Source organism: Saimiri boliviensis, chromosome 2 (genome assembly GCF_048565385.1).
Source record: "Saimiri boliviensis isolate mSaiBol1 chromosome 2, mSaiBol1.pri, whole genome shotgun sequence".
In the NCBI taxonomy this organism is placed as follows: Eukaryota; Metazoa; Chordata; class Mammalia; order Primates; family Cebidae; genus Saimiri; species Saimiri boliviensis.
Window position 1 is genome coordinate 206,988,634 of NC_133450.1, and position 19,184 is coordinate 207,007,817.

Sequence of the window (19,184 nt, forward strand, 5' to 3'; positions counted from 1 at the left end):
CCCAAAGTGCTGGGATTACAGGCGTGAGCCACCGCGCCTGGCCCAACATTCCCTGTCTTCTGTTCATCTTGATACTTGGCTTACAGTATCTGTAATTGTGGGTGTCACACACGGCAGGGATTGCATCCCAAGCACTGTGCTGGCTGCCGAGAATGCAGAGAGAAATCCGTAAATAAAATTAACTAAAATGTCCTGGGTAAAGACCTTGGGCAAGAGAACAGGTCTGTCCCATGTCGTCATTTTGGGTCTCAGTTTCCTTTTTTTGTAAGATGACAGAATAGGATACATGAAGACCCACCCCTGAAAGCTGTTTAAGCCCGGCTCCTCTGTCAGCTGTAGATCGAGGTGGGCACAGGGTGGCTGAGGAGGAGCTGCTATCCTTTTTTGGTCGCTGGAATCCTCAGTAGCCCTGGGCCTGGCCTTGTACCATGGACATAAAAGGCACTGAGCTGGGCTTCTGAACAGCCCAGGGTGGGAGGGTGTCCGGGAGGAGCAGCTGCAGTGCAAGGCGAATCCCAGAGGTGAGGTTCTGCAGAAGATATGACCTGGAGGGGCCCAGGTGGACAGAGTTGGGGTTCTGGGGACCTTCAGCCTGGGATAGCTGGGGAAGTGGGAGTGTGGGAGAAGCACCCAGGCCTCCCATTTGCAAGTGGGGCTTTGAAGTCAGACCTAGCCAGGGGACGGACTCAGCCTTTGTCTCTTCCCTGCCAGGGAAGGCCAGCCTAGGGTGGGACTTGGCTTCTCTGAACCTTTGTTCTTCCCTGGAACAAATGGGTACTATGAGGACTAAAGGAGTTGGTGCACACAGTGGGCCTCACTCAGTGTCTGCACATAGTAGGTGAGCAGCAAAAGCCCATTCCTTTCCCTCTTGGAGGCACTTTTTAGTTCAGAATGCAGTGATTTCTGGTGGAGGGTGATCGTGTCAGGATTTGGAACATCTGAGTTCTGATGAAGAAAAGAACCAAGTGGGAGTTAATTAAAGCTTCCCAAACCACCTTTCACATGTGTCCTGGCTATTATTCCCCTGGCTCCTCGCCTGGAGACCTGGAAAGCTGGCATGTGTTTGTGTGTATACGAGCATGTGTATGGACGTGTGTGTGGGCAGGTGTGTGTTGAGCACGTGTGTGGTCCCCACTTTAAAAGTGAGGAAGCTGGGCTTGGGAAGGTGCAGTGACTTCCCTGAGGTCCTGCTGTGAGTCTGGTCGTCCAGGACTTTACTCCAGGACTTCTGACTCTGGGCCCAGCTGAGGCAGGGAGGGGAGAGGGCCCAAAATGGGATGGGGATGGGGACAAGAATTAGAAGCTCTTAGAAGGTGACCCAGGGTGGACCAACTTTCTGTTTCCTGAGTCACATGATCAGGTTTGGACAAAGGAGAGGAGCGTAACCAGGAGCACCCCATGAGAGACGTGGCTGGTGAACCTGTGAGCCCTTTTCTTGAGCCCCATACTCTTACCAGCCAGGATCAGTGCGACAGGGACTGTCCCCTATGCTAGGCACAAAGAGTGCTTGCCTCTGACTAGGGACTCACTGCTTGTCAGTTTCTCCTCAAGTTACTGCCTATTCTAACTCAGCAGGAGCCAGGGCACCCCAGAACACAGATCTAGGGGTCACCAGTCAGGGTTCTAATCTCAGCTCTGCCAGTGCTTCATCTTGAGGCCTTAGACAGTCCCTTTTCTTCCCCTGGCCTCAGTTTCCCCAATATATTATGGGAGTAATAAGGCTTCCCTTGCCCCACTAGATTGTGGGAATCTAGTGAGGTGAGGTATGGTGCTGCCAGCTATGAAGTGGCTGTTCATGCACTGAACCTCAGGTAGTTAGAGACCAATGAGATGGAGATCGACGTTCTGGAAAATCAAAAAGTATTGGCATGCCTCTTGATCATATCTCTCAGAAACTCCTGAGAGCCCAGGGGAACAAGCCAGGAGACAGTCCTGGCCACGTGCACAGGCAGAGACCGGTCCCCTGGAGGATGGGCCCAGAGCTCTACAAGGAGGATGTGGAGGATGCGTTCCAGCTGTGAACCAAAGAATGTTTGTGGTGTGGCTAATGATGTTTGGAGAATGGGTTTCTAGGTGAGGGTGACTGCCTGAGCAGGAGCCTGGTGGCAGGACGGTGCGGGACGTGGCTGGGAGTGAGCTGTGGTTTGAGGATAGAGCAGAGAGACCCTGTCTGTGGGTTTGCCTGTTGTAAAGAAGGCATAGTGTAGACAGGGTGCCTGGGACGTGTTGGATTACAGAAGACTTGGGATAGCAGAAAGAGGAATTTGGACTTTGTCACCATGCAGTCAGCAGGGAGCTATGGAAGGTGTTGGAGGAGGGGAGTGGTGAAATTGGAGAAGACCCTCTGGAGGGGTGTGAGTGGGAGGATGGATGGGAAGGCATTTGAGCAAGGGAGCGGGGCTTTGAGCGGAGTTTGTGGGGAGACAGGCATCCTCTCTAGATGACTTGGTGGCCAAAGTGGAATTGTTTTTCTTTCAGGGACAGAAAGGGGACCCAGGGCTCTCACCAGGAAAGGCCCATGATGGGGCAAAGGTAGGTTTCCAGGGACCCCAGTCCCCAGGGAAGAGGGGAGTGGACAATAGTGAAATCGCCACACTCTGCAGCGAGCTGTCCTGGCTGAGGCCATGCATGGCAAAGGCAGGGGGGTGGGAACATGTGGAAGGGTCAGGGTGTGGTTTGCTTTTGTTCCTTGAAGTCCTTCAGCCTCTCCCGGCAGCAAAGCTACCCAAGGTTATTTCCAGCACCTCCTTTCCAGGGTACAGCCAACAAAACTGACAAAAGATTTTGCCTATGGACACACCCTTGGTGAATGCTCTTTTGCCTAACGTCCTGCGTGGCGTTCTGCGGGGCCTGCTAGGTGACCCTGGGCATCCAGTAGTTTCTTGGTAGCACGTGGCCAGGAAGCTTCCAGCAGACACTCAAAGCCTCCCCTGAGGTTAACTGCAGCAGACAGCTCTGTGGATTTCTCGGAGGCTAGAGATTCAGGGCTCCGTGACTCTGAAGGGCTGTGAAACCAGGTTTGCCTGCAGAAGGGAAAACACCTGGCCAAAGGCCTTTGTCCGTCTCTGAAGGATCCACCCGGTAAACTGAGCAAGGGGCTTGGAGAGAGTGCCGGACAGATGGGGAGAGGGGAGCCCAGAACTCCAAGTGAGATTGTCCAGTGTGTCAATCTTCCAGGCATACACACCCTGGAAGCAAAGCCCAGGTCTGCCTGGCTTCCTCCCGGACACAGCCCCGGAGCCATCCTGATGGACTGAACGCTGCTTCTCAGCCCAGTCTCCTGTGCTTAGGGCACCGACAACTGGCTGCTTTCTTTGATTTCCCCAAGACATGGGTGGCTTACTGCTTCACATCCTCATGCTAGGTGTTTTCACCTAGCACATATTTACTGGGTGACTCCAGGTCCCAGGAGAGTGTTCCCATACACTACCGTTTGAACCTCATCATAACCTCATGAGCCAGGACAGATGGGCCCAGCTTGCAGATGGGAAAACAGAGGCTCCAGGCAGGGGTGGCTTGCTGGCGGTCAGGTAGCTGGTAAGTGGCAAAATGGGATTGGCACCAGGAGCCCAGGTTTCTCTCCTGCTGCTGTGTGGCCTGCTCTCAGGTCCTGGGGTGGTGGCAGAAATGCCCCCTGCTTGGCCAGTGGCAGGCCCAGCAATGGGAAGGTGTCTCAGGACTGTGGGGAGAGCCAGCTGATTGGTATGGGACTGAGAAGCCACATGTCTTCTGGAGCACAGTTTTTAAACACGGTTTTAGTATCAGAACCCATTCCTCAAGTGGTGTCTTCTGCTGAAGACCAATATATAAAATAGATCAGATGGAGCTGCTGAGTTGAGTGGGGAGGGGTTCTGGGGACAGCCCCCACTCTTCTGCTCTCGCTTTGCTGACAAGCCCCCGAGGCTCCTCTGAGCCTCTAGTTCTCCGTCAATCTCATTTGGAAACAAGCAGCCATTGGCAGTTACAATTCCAGTTTGTAGAGTGTAGCGAGCGTCTCTGCTCCATTTTCCTGCCTCACCTCCCTTGTCCATGTCTTACAGGGCGACATGGGCTTGCCTGGGCTCTCCGGGAATCCAGGGCCTCCGGGACGAAAGGTACTGTTTGGTTTGGATGCTATGCCTTGCGCTGTGGGCCTCCTAGCAAGCCAGGTCTTCAGGCAGGAGAGCGGTGGGCCCACCTGCCTCTCCCCAGCCCCAGCCCAGCCTCCCCGGGGACAGGGTGCATGGGTGGGAGGTGAGAGAGCTTTTCCGAGGGCTGTGCCTGTTGGGGATGGGGAATACCCCGGCTTCAGTGGGTGCCTCTCAGCACGGTTAATGAGGTCGCTTGTTAAGAAGTGTCGTTGGTTTGCTGTGCTTCCTTTTGGGGACCCAGCTGCTCCCAGGGAGGCCACCTTCAAGAAAACTTGCGGTGGTGCTGTACCCTGTGCCAGCCCCTGCTCCGCCACCCACTGGCTGAGTGGCCTTGGGCCTGTGAGTCCCACCTCTGCCCCTTGGCCTCCTCCTACATGAGACAGAGACAGTGATCCCCATCTCTGACCCTGCACAGTCTGGGGCTGTGTGACCAGGAGCAAGACTTGGAGCAGAGAAATGGAGGAGTAGACCCTGGAGTCAGCTGGACCTGGGTCCTACTCACCCTTCTGCCATTTCCTGATTGGGTGACCTGGGGCCAATCAGTGAGCGCTGGGTTTAACATCAGCCCTCGTTAGTGCCCTGCAGGGGAAGGGGAATGCTCTGGAGACGCCGTGGGTTCTCTGTGCCTGCCTGACCGTTGCTGTTCTGCCCCATCCCATCCTCGCTTCAGCCATGCTCTGGGAGTTACCTGTCCGAGCACCTGTGCGGGGAAAAGGCTGCCATTTCCTAGTAGTAGGTCTCTAGCTTCCAGTGCCCCCAGATTTCTCTGACTCCTCCAGCCTGTGTCTCCCATCCTTCAAGACTCTATTCTAGTTGTGCCTACTCCAGGGAGCGCTCCTGGAACACCCAGCTTCGGGCCATGAGGCTCCTCTCTGCTCAAGGCCACTTAAACCGTCCTGACTTAGTTATTCTGAGCCGCCAGTCCTGCCTTCCCACCCGGGGTGTGCAGATCTGCTCTGCTGCTGTCCCTCCTGAGCCTCACATGAAGCCCTTGCATTGCAGGTATTCAGGAAACAGAGGACAGGCAAACGCAGGCTAAGGGTCAACTGCCTTTTCCAAGAAAATCCTCTGTTGCTGATGGGTTGTCTGGTAGATCCATCAGCCTACCACTGTGTCTTAAGCTTCTTCCTTGGCTCCCAGCTGTGGCCACAGCTGTCCTCTCTCTAGGCCATCTGGCTCTCATCTGGACAGCTGGGGTGTCTCTCAGCTCCATCCTGTTCTTGCCTTGAGAGCCCCACGACACAGGGGGGCCTTGAAGGACCTTCTTCCGCCATTCCCTTCTCCCGCACCTTCCATGGGCAGAGCAAGCCATACCTTTACTCTGAGAGGTCCGCCCTGGAGGCAGTGGCTGTGAGCCAGGAGATATGGTCTTTTCCGGCTCAGAGAACACAGAGGGACTGGCTCGCCCCACTTGCTTTCCCTCTGGGCTCTAGCGCTTTCTGATGGATGAGGTGCTAGCGGAAAAGGCTCCGTCCAGCCCCGGCTTGTAAAGCAGCCTGTGGTGGTCTTGTCCTGCGTGGGGGTGGCGGCCCAGCAGAGGTGGCAGGAGGTGGGGAAACCAGACTGGAACCAGCTCCTGCCTGGGGTTCCAAGGCTCCTCGCATTAAGCAGATGTCCAGAAGAACCCCCAATCAAGAGGAGCCAGCTCACCTGAGCAGGGAGAGAGGCAGCTTCTCTAAGTTAAGCAAGAGCCTCTGTGCAGCTGGAAGACTATTTAGCAAAGCCGTTTGCTTCGAGTTCCCCTCTGGCCCTGGCCTAGACAGGCACAGAAGAGTTTGGTCTGCAGCAGGCTGGTGTCACCCACTTACAGAGGGTGCTGGGTGAAGCGTCGGGGAGCTCAGGTCCCAAGGCAGAGACCCCTGACCAGTGGTGGGGAGCAGAGCAGAGAACCACTGCACTGCCATGGGCAATGTGCCCGAGGCTACCACGGTAGGCAGTCTCTCCTGTCACACACAGTCTTCGGTGACCACAGCAGCCACTTGGCTCTGATCCTATAGCGTGGCTTTTCTGCATTATTTTTTGTGAGAAGCCTTGTGGAGAGAAGGGAGGTGAGTGGGTAAGAGGTAAGGTCAGGCCGGGCGTGGTGGCTCACGCCTATAATCCCAGCACTTTGGGAGGCCACAGTGGGTGGATCACGAGGTCAGGAGATTGAGGCCATCCTGGCTAACACAGCGAAACCCCATCTCTACTAAATACACAAAAAATTAGCCAGGCATGGTGGCACATGCCTGTAGTTCCAGCTACGTGGGAGGCTGAGGCAGGAAAATCACTTGAACCTGAGAGGCAGAGATTGCAGTGAGCTGAGATCATGCCACTGGTCTCCAACCTGGACAACAGAGCGAGACTCCATCTCACACACACACAAAAAGGAGGTAAAGTCAGTTTCCTCTTCGTGCTCACCAGCACATTGGATTTTTGTGTCATTCTGAGGCAACACTGATAATCCTATTTATTCATTTGTTTAACAAGAATTCGTGAATGCCTAGAATGTGCCAGCCACTGAGCTGAATGCACAAAAATCCCTGCCCCGGGGATCTGGGGCCCCCTCGCGGTGATTCTGGCTCAGTTGGTCTGAGTGGGACTCAGGCCTCAGTAGCTCTAAAAGGCCTCCGGGTGATTCCCACGTGTAGCCAAGAGTGAGAGGCACCAATGTAATGGAAACACCTTCCATGGGTCTCTAAGCTGCAGGGCTGGGATTTGAACCCAGGTCTTCTGACCCTCAGGCCCTTTCTGGGTCGCCACAAAGCTGATTCCGTTTCTCAAACAAGACAGTTTCCATCCAGTAAAAAAGAGGCTGCCTGCCTCAGAAGGTTTGTTTCTCTGCCACTGGCTGAGATGCATGTCGAAGGACTTTGCTGGGCCAGTTCCTAAGGTGGGGAAGACACGCAAACCAGGTCACATAGACCTGGATGGAATCCGTGCTCTGCCCCTCTCCTGCTGTGTGAGTGTGGGCAAGTCAACTCACCTTGCTGGGCCTCAGCTGAGTCACGAGGTGGTTGGGAGGATTCAATGAGATGTAATATCCCCAGCACGCAGCACAGGGCTGGCGCATGGCAGGCACTTTGCATATATTTGCGGAATGAATGACTGAATGATCATGAAGAGAAGCATCTGAAGACGGTCTTGTGCTACCATCTGCTAGCGCCACTCACTTTGCTAGTTTCCAGTCAACCGCCCTCCAGTAGCCAAGAAGGCTGCCAGAACCCCATTTGCACCTCCCCTGCTCCCTCTCATCTAACCCGCCTGTCTTCTTTCCTGTAGACCAGTAGTTCTCAACTCAGGGTGGTTTTGCCCCTGAGGGAAGAGTTGGCAATGTCTGGAGATATTTTTGGCCCTTACAACTGGGAGGGAGGTGCTACTAACTTCTAATGAGTAGAAGTCAGAGATACTGCTAAAGAGTATCTTAGCAGTAGACAGCCCCTCCCTCCCACACATGTACACAAGATGTGTCCAGCCCAGCGTGTCAAGGCTGAGAAAACCCGGCCCCATCCAATCCTGTGTGCCCTGGGCCTTCCTGCCTCCCTGCCCCCTCCTGTGTAGAAACCCCTGGCCACATCCAATCCTGTGTTCCCTGAGCCTTCCTGCCTCCCTGCCCCCTGCTGGGTAGAAACCCTGGCCCCGTCCAATCCTGTGTGCCCTGGGCCTTCCTGCTTTCCTGCGTTTGCTTCTGCTGTGCCCTCACCAGGCCTCTCCTCCACACGCGTCCTCATATGCCTGCCCCTTGGCTCTATTCTCAGAGAAGAATAGCATCTTCTCCAAGAGTACTCCTCAGCACCTTCAGGCAGAGGTCATGCCTCCCTTCTCTGACCATTTGGCCTCCCTTCTCAGTCTCCTTGGGCTAGTGGGCAACCCACTAGTGTCGACACACTGCTCAGATTGGACAGAGGACAGAACCCAACCCATCTTTGTTTCCCCACGTGGGCTTAACGAAGTGCTGGCCACATTCAACTCCCTCCCTCCGCACCTCTAGCAAGCGTCACAGATGGATCTTTCCGGCCACGCCCTGACACAGCCCCTGACTCTCTCTTACCCTACTGCCCCAGATAGACATCACGCACGGGACAAAACTGGCACTCAGACTGAAACCTGGCTTGCTTCTCTCCAGCCTGACTCCCCCCCAGCTCCCTCCTGTTGCCCCACCCTTCCCCCTAGCAGAAATGCTGCCCGCGTTGGCCATTGTCTGTGGGAAGCTGTCATAAAATGGGAGAGCACAGGGGTCTTCTGGAAGCGTTTCTGGGGAAATGTGATTGAGGCTGCCTCAGACAATCCCCTGCCCTTCTGCAGAACTTCCAGTTCTGCCTGAGTGTGGCACCCCTAATTCCGTAGAGGTCCTCCCGAGAAATGTCTCCAGGCCCCCCTGCCTCTGCAGCCCATTCTCACTACCCCATCCCGTGTCTCCTGTCCAAGCCCTGCCCCTCCCGCAGGCCTCAGTTTACAATGCTGGGTGCATCTACATTCTTCCAGCAATGCTGCCTCTCCTTCATTCCACTTCATACGCATTTGATGCCCTCTTCTAGAAGGCAGAGAAATTTTCTGTTCATTGGTGTATGCCTAGTGCCTAACACAGGGTCTTGGTCATTGCTGGGGCTCAGCAAACATCTGCTGCATGAATGAATAACTGGATGAATGAATGATCCATACAGAAAATATACCTTCCTGCCCAGAGCAGTCTCATGTATCCACGGAACAGAGTTTGCTGTCAGACACCTGGCCTGTGCCATGATGGACTGTGCTTTTAGACAAGCCACAAATTTCAGAATCCTACCATTTCTGAGCCCAGAGGACACTTGGAGAGGCCAGCTGGGGAAACTGAGGCCCAGAGAGGCACCTTGTCCAGCATCCCATAATAAGACCCTCTACTCCAGGCATGTGTTTCTCACTCTTTGATTCTTTCTGTCCCACTGATGGCTCAGTCTGGGGTCCGGGCTGCCCAGGTGATAGGGAAGTCCAGCAGAGAGATTCATGGAGAGCTAAGCAAGGTGGGTGAGTTTCATTTCAACAACTGCAAGGCGAGCCGAGGCCTCGCACAGGCTGAGGTGGAGCCTGGGTGGACAGCCGATGTCTGAGTACACAGTGGTCCCTAGGACCCCTGGGCAAGGACAGGACCCTTCCCCTCCCTGCCCAAAGCCCAAAAAGCAGCCCAGCCAGACGGGGAGACGGTCTGTAGCAACAGTGAGGTGATGTCTGGTTTCTCCTTGCGCATTGTAAGCAATGATTAATCTGGCTCCCAAACCAAAATAGAGACCGAGTTCTATTATAAACACCGGTCCTGTGGAGACCCGCCTGCTGGGCAGCCAGAGGCCCCTTGCAGACAGCACGGTCCCTGGAGCTCCCCGAAACATTCCCTCTCCCTTAGTGCCAGTCAGGCACCGATCACAAACTGGGAAATCACCGCCCATGGGTCCACCTTGCGGTCGGCACCCGCCCCGTAATTGCCGGGGCACTGCAGAAGATAATGGTTTAGATTCCTGCAGGTCTGGGGCCCTGTCATTTGGAGCTATTTGCTGGCCCCAGCTTGGTAAACATTGTTAAGATGCTTCTAGGGAGTATAAGCACCTCCCGCCTCCTACCCCCCACCTGGGCTATGCTCTCTGCTGCTCCTGGCCATCCAGGAGAAACTGGGGTGTTCATGGTAATGTTCAAGGCCCTTCAGGGTCCCTTGATCAAGAGAGACCTAGAAATTGTATACCCCAGTGGGTCTGGAGTCCCAGCGAAAAGTGCTGGCTTGGCCATAACTTGCTGGGTAACTTTAGACAAGTCCCTTCCCCTCTCTGAGCTTCAGTTTCTCAGTCCGTCCAATGAGAAAGGAGGTTGTCAAACTAATGGTTTAGGTCCCTTTCAACTCTGATACTCCAGGGTTTCATGACTGACCTCCGCCTGAATAACACTGCAATGACATGAGAGCTTTTGTCCCAGCGAGGTGCATCTATAAGGGGGTCTCTCCTTGAGTGGCTTTGTGGCTCTTCTAGGGAGGCCTTGGGCCTCAATAAGCATGTCTCATCCCATGCTTTTTGATGACTAAGGATGTGGGATTGGAGTCACAGGCCTGGCGCTGCCCCTAGAAGGCTGTGTGGCCTCAGCAACATCTCTACCTCTCTGAACATCAGTTTCCTCAACTGGCAAATGTGTATGGTAATTCCTGCCTCCTGGGGCTGATTGCAAGGAGTCCCTGAACTGTTACACGAAGGCTTCGGTGCTGAGCCAGGCAGAGGGCTGCCCACCGGGCACGCCGGATGATCACTCACTTCCTTTTAGCTGCATCCTGACTCAAAGGGTTTACTTGAAATCTCCTTGGATTTCACTGGAGAAATGCCTCTGCTGTAGGGAGGTGCAGGACCTGAAGTATTGTTTTTCAGCAGGGTTCTTGTGGCTGCAGATGAAGCCACAGGAGCTGGTGATGGCCAAGGGCCCCCTGGACTCTACATTGTAGTTCTCTTGGGGGGGGGGTCCTTCCCCTATTACTCCATTGGATCTTTGCAGGCGGGCAGAGGATGGCAGAGTGAGCTTCAGAGAGGGTAATTACCCATACAGAGTCACACAGCCCAGAGTGCAAGGCTCCGTGCAGCTCTTCACTAGGAAAAGGCTTCGCTTGTTCTTCCTCATCTGCAAGCTCCAGGTGGAAAAATGATGATCACGGCTGTTAGTTCCTTTATGTCACGCTACCTCCCTACTCAGAGCACTTCTGTGGTTTTGCATCCTATCACCTCCGGCGTGTTCTGACCTCCTGCTTCTCCGACCACCTCCGTTCTTCACCCTCTTGCTCGTTCTATTCCAGTCGTGCAGGCCTTGCTGTGTTCCCTCCGAGCCAGTCGATTGCGTTCCTGCCTCAGGGCCTTTGCACTTGCTGCCTCCTTCGCCTGCAATGCCCTCCTCTGGGGAGCCCACCCTGCGTTAATCCCATTCCTCTCCTCAGAGCAGCCCTCCTGGATCCCATCCCCTATTCGCCACCCCACCCCTTCCTTTTCTTCACAGCACTGCTCACTGCTAGACATTATCTCTCTGTTTTTGAAAAGATGTTATTTTAATTGCGCTGAAAAAGCATATAACATAAAATTACCATCTTAACCATTTTTACGTTTACGGTTCAATAGCGTTAGGTACATTAATTATTGTACAACCAATCTCCAGAAGCGTTTCATCTTGCCAAACTGAAACTGCACCCATCAAACAACTCCCCATGCCTCTCCTTTCAGCCCAGATGTTATTTTTCTGTTTACTCTGTTTTTAGACCTCCTTAATTAGAATGTAAACTCCTTTAGGGCAAAGAATGTTGTCTGCCTCATTCTTCCTGTGCCTAGAAGGGCGCTGGAGCATGAAAACTCAGTAAATGTTTATCAAATGAATGAATGAAAAATGAAGATTATGATCACAACAGCTAACCTTTACGGGGCCCTGGAATCCAATGCCAAATACAGTGCTAATCGCTTTACACACTTTCTGTCCTGCAATCCCTGCTCCAACTTTGTATATCCATTTTGTAATTGAGGAAAACGGGATTCTCAGAGGTGAAGTCATTGGCTCTGGGTCACCCAGCCAACCAGTTAGTAGAACAGCACTGGAATCCAGATGGGCCTGAAGCAAGAGGTTGGATCACTCTGCCAGCAAGCTGCTGGCTGCAGCCTATGCCCCGTTTGCCCTCTGGGGAAAAGAGCACACACCCCAGCTAGGAGAACCTCACCCAGCCTTCTTGCATCAATCTCCATAGGCCCCTGGAATCTAAGGTAGAATCATATCACTGAGGGTCTTGAGACGTGAATAGGTGCAAAAGGAATGCTCGTAAATTCTCCAGACCTCTTAGATCACACTGACTCTGCTGTTTATAATTAAGAGTCCCCACTTCCTGGGGGCTGATGGGGGGTGCTGAGGGTGTATGCCTGTGTGTGTTTGTGTATGTGCATGGAGCTGTACATGCCTGGGGATGTTTGCAGAGTTCCCAGTGTGGCCTCAGATGCCAGAAGGATCTGGTAGCTAGTGGGTGCCTGTGGCTTGTTAGCAATGGGATTCAGGGCAAGCGTCTTCAGTTGGGTGAGACTCAGTGTTCTCTTCTGTGAAATGGAGATGATAATCGACCCCCCTCTAGCTCGTCTGACTGTTGTAAGGTGTAGATAAAGTCATCTATTGCCCATGTAGTCCTGGGTGAACAGCAGCGCATAGAGAGTCTACAGGTATGAGTGGGCTCGCGCACGTGTGTGTGTGTGCTAAAGTCTTATAATGTATCTTGAGTCTTGGGTGTGTATGTTAGACTCTGGAGAAGTCTTCAAACTCTAAGGTTCTAAAACATCAGAGCTGAAGGGGACTCAGAGTTCTAACTCTGTTATCTGAAGTTCAGAGAAGGGTAGTAACTCACCCCAAGATGCACAGCATAGGAACAGCATCTAAACCAGCACCAAAAGTAATCCCTGTGTACAATGGAAGCCCCCCAGCGTATGGAAGCTTGAAATCTGGGGTTTCCTTTGGAGACCTCCTTACTCTTAGGAAATGGCTCAGGTGACCATACCTGGTGCTGCTTGAAAGCACACACTGAGCTTGGTTCTTTCAACCTAGAGGCCTGGCCTGGCCATGCCTTACACCATGGTCTCTGGCCATCAGGACAGAGGGTCAAGGTTGGTACTAGGGCATTGCCAGAGTCTTTCTCATCACTATCTGGGTGGCCTATTCTTCCCTGGAATAGGAGCTGGGGGCAGTGGAAGAAGGGAAACAGCCCTTTGGGTTAATATATGTGGTCAAGGTGTATGACGGGGGTTTTATGAGAAGGGGCAGGTCCTGACAGGGGAGGGAATCCCAGTATCACGTGGTGGCGCAGCACATTCCAGACCTCGAGTCCGATTGAGTCCACTCCTCCGTTGGCAAAGCCTATCCCTGAGAGACGGTCTCGCCTTCTCTCTGGATTCAGAAGGAATGGTTGCGATACGCCATTTCTTGGTCACAGTTGTTCTGTCCCAGTTCCGTTCACCATCTCTGCCAAGGCAGTGAATGACCCCCATGATGTCCTCTGGCCTAAGAACCACCGGGAGCAGAGAGAAACCCTTAGGAATCTGCGAAGCCTCACATGGGGTCTGCATCTATCTGGGGAACGTTTGCTGAGCATACACGCCATCCCTGACGCGGTACTAGGGTGCTGAACAGGAAAGGCTGGGCAGCTGGATCCTTGTGATTTCCAGGCCCAGAGGTGTCCTCCCTGCCTGATGCAGCTTCTTCCCCCTCACAGGGACACAAGGGCTATCCTGGACCGGCAGGGCACCCTGGAGAACAGGTGAGGGCCTCAGCCTCAGCCCTGCCCTGCCCGCTGTCCCTCCCAGCCCTACCTGTCTCTGGCCCCTTCCCTAGATCCTGCACTGTGCGCCAGCCCCAGAGCCAGGCTGTTCTGCCTCTCACCCTGCTGGGGCCCCCATCCCACTCCAGCCCACCCCACCTCTCTCGCCCAGTCACATTTGCCTGAAAGAGCCAGAGTCCATGCCGGCATGATGTTGGCATGAGCCGTGCAACTCTGGTTGGAGCCGTGAATGGCTGGCCTGTTCCGGGCGATGTTAGGGGATATTATACACGCCGCCACGGGGTTTGCAGGAATTTGGGCTGGTCTGGCCCAAGTCAAACAGCAGCCCTGCCAGCATGGGAGAACCAGCCAGGCCTCCTCAGTGATTTCTTATTCCTGGGCTGCAAGCAGAGGGGGTTTTGTCCCTTTGTCCCTCAGAGCTGGTCAGACCGGTTTCACAGAGGGGTGGGCTTGGGGGCCCTCCCCTTCCTCCTGTTTCGTCTCACATTCCTGCCCCTCTCTTTGTTTATTGTCAGCCCCAGGCCCCCACCATCCCCCAGGCCCAGAGCTGGGCAGGGTCTTTCCTTTCCTTATGTTTCTCTCTGTTATTTTGCAGGGGCAGCCAGGACCTGAGGGCAGCCCAGGGGCCAAAGGTTACCCTGGCAGGCAGGTGCAGTATATGGCTTCTGGAAGCTTCTGTGGCCATGGTGATATGGAGATGGCCACAGGTGTCCCGAGGCAGAGGGAGGCAATGGGCTGGGGCCAAGGAGCTGCATCTGCTGGGTCAACCCTAAGAAGGGGGCTGTCCAGGGCGCTGGACCAAGGAAGCCTCTTTGCAGGCACGGGACGAGGCTGCACAGTAAGAGGAGGTCTGGTCCTATGGCGCTGGGGCTCCGGAGGCTCCTCCCATGTAGTTTCCCTCCTACCCACCAGCCACCTCCCTGGGATCCTGGGGCTGTAGGGTTCATGCCAAAGACTGTTGATCTAACCCCACCCCATTCTACAAAGAGAGCAGCAGAGGCCCCAAAGAGGCAGGACTCGCCCCAAGATTGGCAGCAGGTGGAGCGTCTCCATATGTCCTTGCCCCTCTGTGTTTTGTGTTTCAGGGGTTACCTGGACCGGTAGGAGATCCCGGCCCCAAAGGCAGCAGGGTAAGTGGTTCCTGGCCAGTGCCACATGGGTAGGTTCTAGGTGAGCATCACCTGTCTCCAGTGGACTTGGTGGGAGGTCAGAGCTATAAGGAGAGCCCAGGTCCCCCCACCTGAGTGCTCCTGGAGAGCAGAGGGGCAGCAGGAGGGCTGGCTGATGGGAGACCCTTGAGCCAGGTAAGCCGGCTTGGTCCCCGTGGCCTAGAAGTCTGGGCAGCAAAGGCTCTGCTCGGGGTTTGGTCACAGTCCAGCTGCAAACAACGAGGTATTTGCTTGCTGTGTCTCCCGGCTCATCCCAAGTTACAAGGGAGCCAGTTGGGGCCATTTGAATTGCTCGTCATCGAATCTTCAGAGGCCTCCCTCCTGCTCCCAGCTGAGGGCTGGCTGGGGGGAACCACTGTTTTTGGAGGGTGCCTGCTGTGTGAATGCTGCCCAAGCCTACAGCCTGGTGGAGCTTCCAGATCTCCCCTTCCTTCAAGACTCCCATGGAGCAGAGCCTGAGTTACTATCAGGCTCAGTTTGCCTACCTTTACAATAGGCATGATGTCCATTTGTACCTCTAGCCTGAGTATGGGGACACCAGGGACTTGACAGCTCAGGAGGGGGCCCCCAGATGGGGGCTCTCATGGGCGTTGTGGGAAGATGGAGAAGGTTCTGGGCGGATGAATGGGGGGGGTCAATGGAGTTGGAAAGACGAAGAGCTGATGTGGTGGAAACCTCTCTTCTACGTACAAAGAACCTGGGTTCAAGTCGAGGCCTGGATGGCCCCGGCTTACACTGCATGCCTAAGGTGGGTCTGAGATGAGGACCCAGTGTTCTGAGGCCTGGACTTGCTGCCTCTCAAAGAATGTTCAGCAAGAAGGTCACACAGTCCTCAGTCAGGACAGGTCATGTAGCCTTTGCTCCTGAGCCAAAGCGATTTCCATTTTGGCAGGTGGGAAAGGACAGAATGGTTGCAGTCTCAGCCTTAATCCCTGCAGCAGACTGGTGGCTGTTGGGAGAGTGTGGGCGGGTGGGACAGGGGGCGGGTAGTTGCATTCCCCAGGAGGTGACTGTAACAGGCAGGGCCTGCGGAGGCTCCTCCCTGGATGCTGGGTCTCTCTGCCTTCATTCTGCTGCTCCCATGGGCTGTGACCCCAGAGAGGCCCCCTAAGCCCAGGGAGAAAGGTCTTCTCAGTGCAGCTCCCATCCTGATCTCCTGACCTGCCGGGACAGGCATGTTAATGACATCTGCAGTTGCTTGACTTGCCTGCCAGGCTGGTGGCGTCTCAAAGCCACAGAGGAGGAGAGGATGGGTCTGGCCCCAGCACTCCTGTTTCTTAAAGACCACACAGCCGTGGGCAACCTGGATGAGCAGTGGGTCGGTCACTCAAGCTGGCCTTCCAACCCTGCCACCGCCAGGATCATGTTTATGAAGTAGGCAGAGGGTAGGCTTTGGAATCTGGATGACTGGCTTTGAGACCTGCCCTGCCACTAGCTGGCTGTGGGACCTTGGGCAAGTCACTGGGCCTCTCTGAGTCAATTCTTTTCTCACCTGTAAATGTGGGAGATAAGCCCTATTTGGAAGGGTCAGTAAATGGCACTCTTTCATATTATGGATATTAATCATGCTGGCTGCCAGCAAGGAGGCTCAGTGGCCTCTTGGCCTTCCAGAGAAGGAGAGATGGGTGTGAGCCTCCGCTGGTTGCTTGTTTGAGGGGACGCAGTATGCAGAGTGGTTATAAGCCCAAGCCAGGAGTCAGACTTGAATTTGAATACCAGCTCTACCACATTCCAGCTGTGTGGCCCTAGGCCAGTCACTTCACCTCTCTGGGCCTAAATGATCTTACTGTACAGGAGGCTGGGTAATAATACTTCCTCGGGCCAGGCACGGTGGCTCAGGTCTGTAATCCCAGCACTTTGGGAGGCCTAGGCGGGCAGATCACCTGAGGCCAGGAGTTCGGGACCAGCCTGAGCAACATGGCGAAACCCTGTCTCTACTAAAGTAAATGCAAAAATTAGCTGGGTGTGGTGGCACATGCCTGTAATCAGCTATTTGGGAGGCTGAGGCAGGAGAATCGCTTCAATCTGGGAAGCGGAGGTTGCAGTGGGCCGAGATCATAGCACTGCACTCCAGCCAGGGTGACAGAGCAAGACTCTTTCTATAAAATATATTTAAAAAATTAAAAAATACTTCCTTGGGGTGTGGTAAGGATGAAATGAATGCTTTAATGTATGCAAAGCCCTGATAGCAGGCCTGGCATATCACTGACGCTCAACAAACATCAGCTTTTGTTAGAGTTCTTATTACATCAATCCACGGAATGGCATGCGGTTAGTGGAAGAAGCCCCGGGCTAGGTCACTAGGAAACACCTTAAGAAGTTTCCAGGCTAATGGGAACATGAAGCGTGAACACAAATAATGAAGATACAAGGGAGAAAGTGGAGAAGGTTGCTACTGAGGTGCAAAAATGGCATTCTGGCTTGGGGTGTCAGGGATGCTTGCCCAAGGAGAGCTCCTGAGAGCTGGGCTTTGAAGGATTTGGCTCAGAAGTCATAAGGGGTGGGAAGGGCATGCCTGCTGAAGGCGACAGAATGAGAAAAGGCTGGAGGGAGGAAATGAGACATATCCTAGGGAAGAACCCCAGAATGGTGACGAGCCTGGAGGCAGCTGGACCTCAGTAACCCTTGAACTGATTAGAAATTCCCAAAGAAAATTCACAGTTCCATCACTGATTAGGTGTGTTGCTTTATCTACAGAACCTCAGTTTCCTTATCTGTCCAGTGAGGGTGATGACAATCTGGGGGTCCTTGTGAGAGTCTAATGCCATAGCATGCCTGCGCCTGGCACAATGTTGGCACTCTGGGTTTGCAGCTGCTATTAGTTAATGCCAGCACTCAGGTGGCCAGGGGTGGATGTAAGCCCCACAAGGTCCAGGACCTTGAAGGCCTAGGAGGAGCCATGGCAGGAACCACAGGCACCTGCAGGCATCCCTGGGGGTGGGCAGGGCTTGGTGCCACGCTAGCATCTAACCCAGCCGAGAGCTTCCTTCTGCAGGTCCTGGAGCCCTGGCGTGGGGCGGGCCTGCTGCCTGCGAGCACCCGCGCCCTTCCCTGGCGTGAGGGTATGTGCCTTTGGACTACATCGTGGAAGCCAGCACCATGCAGTCCATGGGCATATACACTTGCCTCAAGGCCTATGTCATCGAGGAGCCACCGGAGCTGCCACTGCCACCAGCGAGGAAGAGGAGGAGCCGGGACGTGGGATGGCAGTGGTGGACGGGCTAGGGCAGGTCGGGCCAGCCACCCCTCACCACTTGACCTCTCTGACCCCCCTTCTTCTCTTTCCTAGGGCTACATTGGACTCCCAGGACTCTTCGGCCTGCCAGGATCTGATGGAGAGCGAGTAAGTTTGCTCGTTTCGTTATTTACCACCCACCACCCACTCCTGCCCAAGCAGAGCAGAGCCTGCCACACACCAGCCTGGGGAAGTCAAGGAATTCCTCCTGGAGGAGGTGCACTTGAGTCGAGTAGGAGTCTGATAAGGGGACATGTCGAGGCAGATGTGTTCCAGGCACAGGGAACAGCATGTGCGAAGTCAGGGATTTACGGTCACTTGGCCAGTTGGCCAGTTTCACAATCAGCGCCACCAGAGTGCTGCGCGAGAGGGCGGCAGTGGTGGGAGCTGAGGCTGGAGAGGACCCTGGGGCAATGTCCTAGGCACCCAGGACTAAGGCAGGAAAGGGACCTTGAGGACTTGCAACCAATGAAAACCAGGCCCACTTTAAAGTATTGATTGGGGTAGCAAACTGTGGCCCACCGGCCAAACCCAGCCGGCTGTGTGTTTCTGCAGACAGTTTGATCACGCTCAGCCTTGCTCAATTTGGTTACATATTGTCCATGCCACTTTCTCACTACAGTGGCAGCGCTGAGTAGGTGTGACCGGGACTGTGGGGCCCACAGAGCCAAAAATATTCACTATCTGCCCCTTTCCAGAAACCATCTGCTGATTTCTCTTTTAGACAGTTGAGTTCATTTACTTGAGTAAAATGCGTGGGTGGAGGGAGGGGACAGCAAGGCCAGGTGGCAGAAGTTCCAGCGGTCTGAGGACGAGATGGTGTGGCTGTACCTGGCTGGAGGCAGCAGACCGGGGTGGGCGTGAGGGACAGTGGGGAGGGAAGGCTGGGCTGGAAGACTAATCTCTCTTGGGTGCCGAAGAGATGGAGGCCCCCAGGGGAGCAGCTGTCTGGGGAAGGTGGTGGGGCTGGTTGGGTGGGGGGCAGTGGGTGCTAAGATACCCTGTCCTTCCAGACCAAGTATCTAAGTCAGGGGAGTCCAAAAGATGGTGTGGGAGATTCTCACTGACCCCTGGCCCAGCCTGGAGGTCCACTAGAAGCTGCTGGGCTGGCAGCCTTTGGCCCTTCCTCCCCGCCCCCTCTCAACCTGAGCCTGTATCTAAGGGAGCTCAATTGTAACCACCATAAGCTGGATATAGAGAACCTTAGGACAGCTGGAGCCTGAGCACTTATGAAGAATCTGCTGAATACAGCAACACCGCTATTTCCCCAGCTTAGGTCACCACAGACCCCGACCCTGCCATCCGTCCAATGTGCGTGTCACTGGGGCTGCCACGCAAGTGACTCTGTGACTTCCTGCCGTGGGTGGCTCTGGACT

The 19,184-nt window shown here is 54.5% G+C and overlaps 1 protein-coding gene across 4 annotated transcripts in view; it reads left to right on the top strand.

Annotated features, from left to right (window-relative positions):
* COL27A1 (collagen type XXVII alpha 1 chain) overlaps nucleotides 1-19,184 on the top strand; it is a 158,496-nt gene that overhangs the window by 37,998 nt on the left and 101,314 nt on the right. For all 4 annotated transcript variants that reach the window (XM_010335912.3, XM_039474992.2, XM_074395216.1 and 1 more), the window contains exons 6-11: nucleotides 2,479-2,532; nucleotides 4,041-4,094; nucleotides 13,339-13,383; nucleotides 14,000-14,053; nucleotides 14,490-14,534; nucleotides 17,863-17,916. In XM_010335912.3, the coding sequence (XP_010334214.1) occupies nucleotides 2,479-2,532; nucleotides 4,041-4,094; nucleotides 13,339-13,383; nucleotides 14,000-14,053; nucleotides 14,490-14,534; nucleotides 17,863-17,916 (306 nt within the window). The remainder of the gene's footprint in view (nucleotides 1-2,478; nucleotides 2,533-4,040; nucleotides 4,095-13,338; nucleotides 13,384-13,999; nucleotides 14,054-14,489; nucleotides 14,535-17,862; nucleotides 17,917-19,184) is intronic.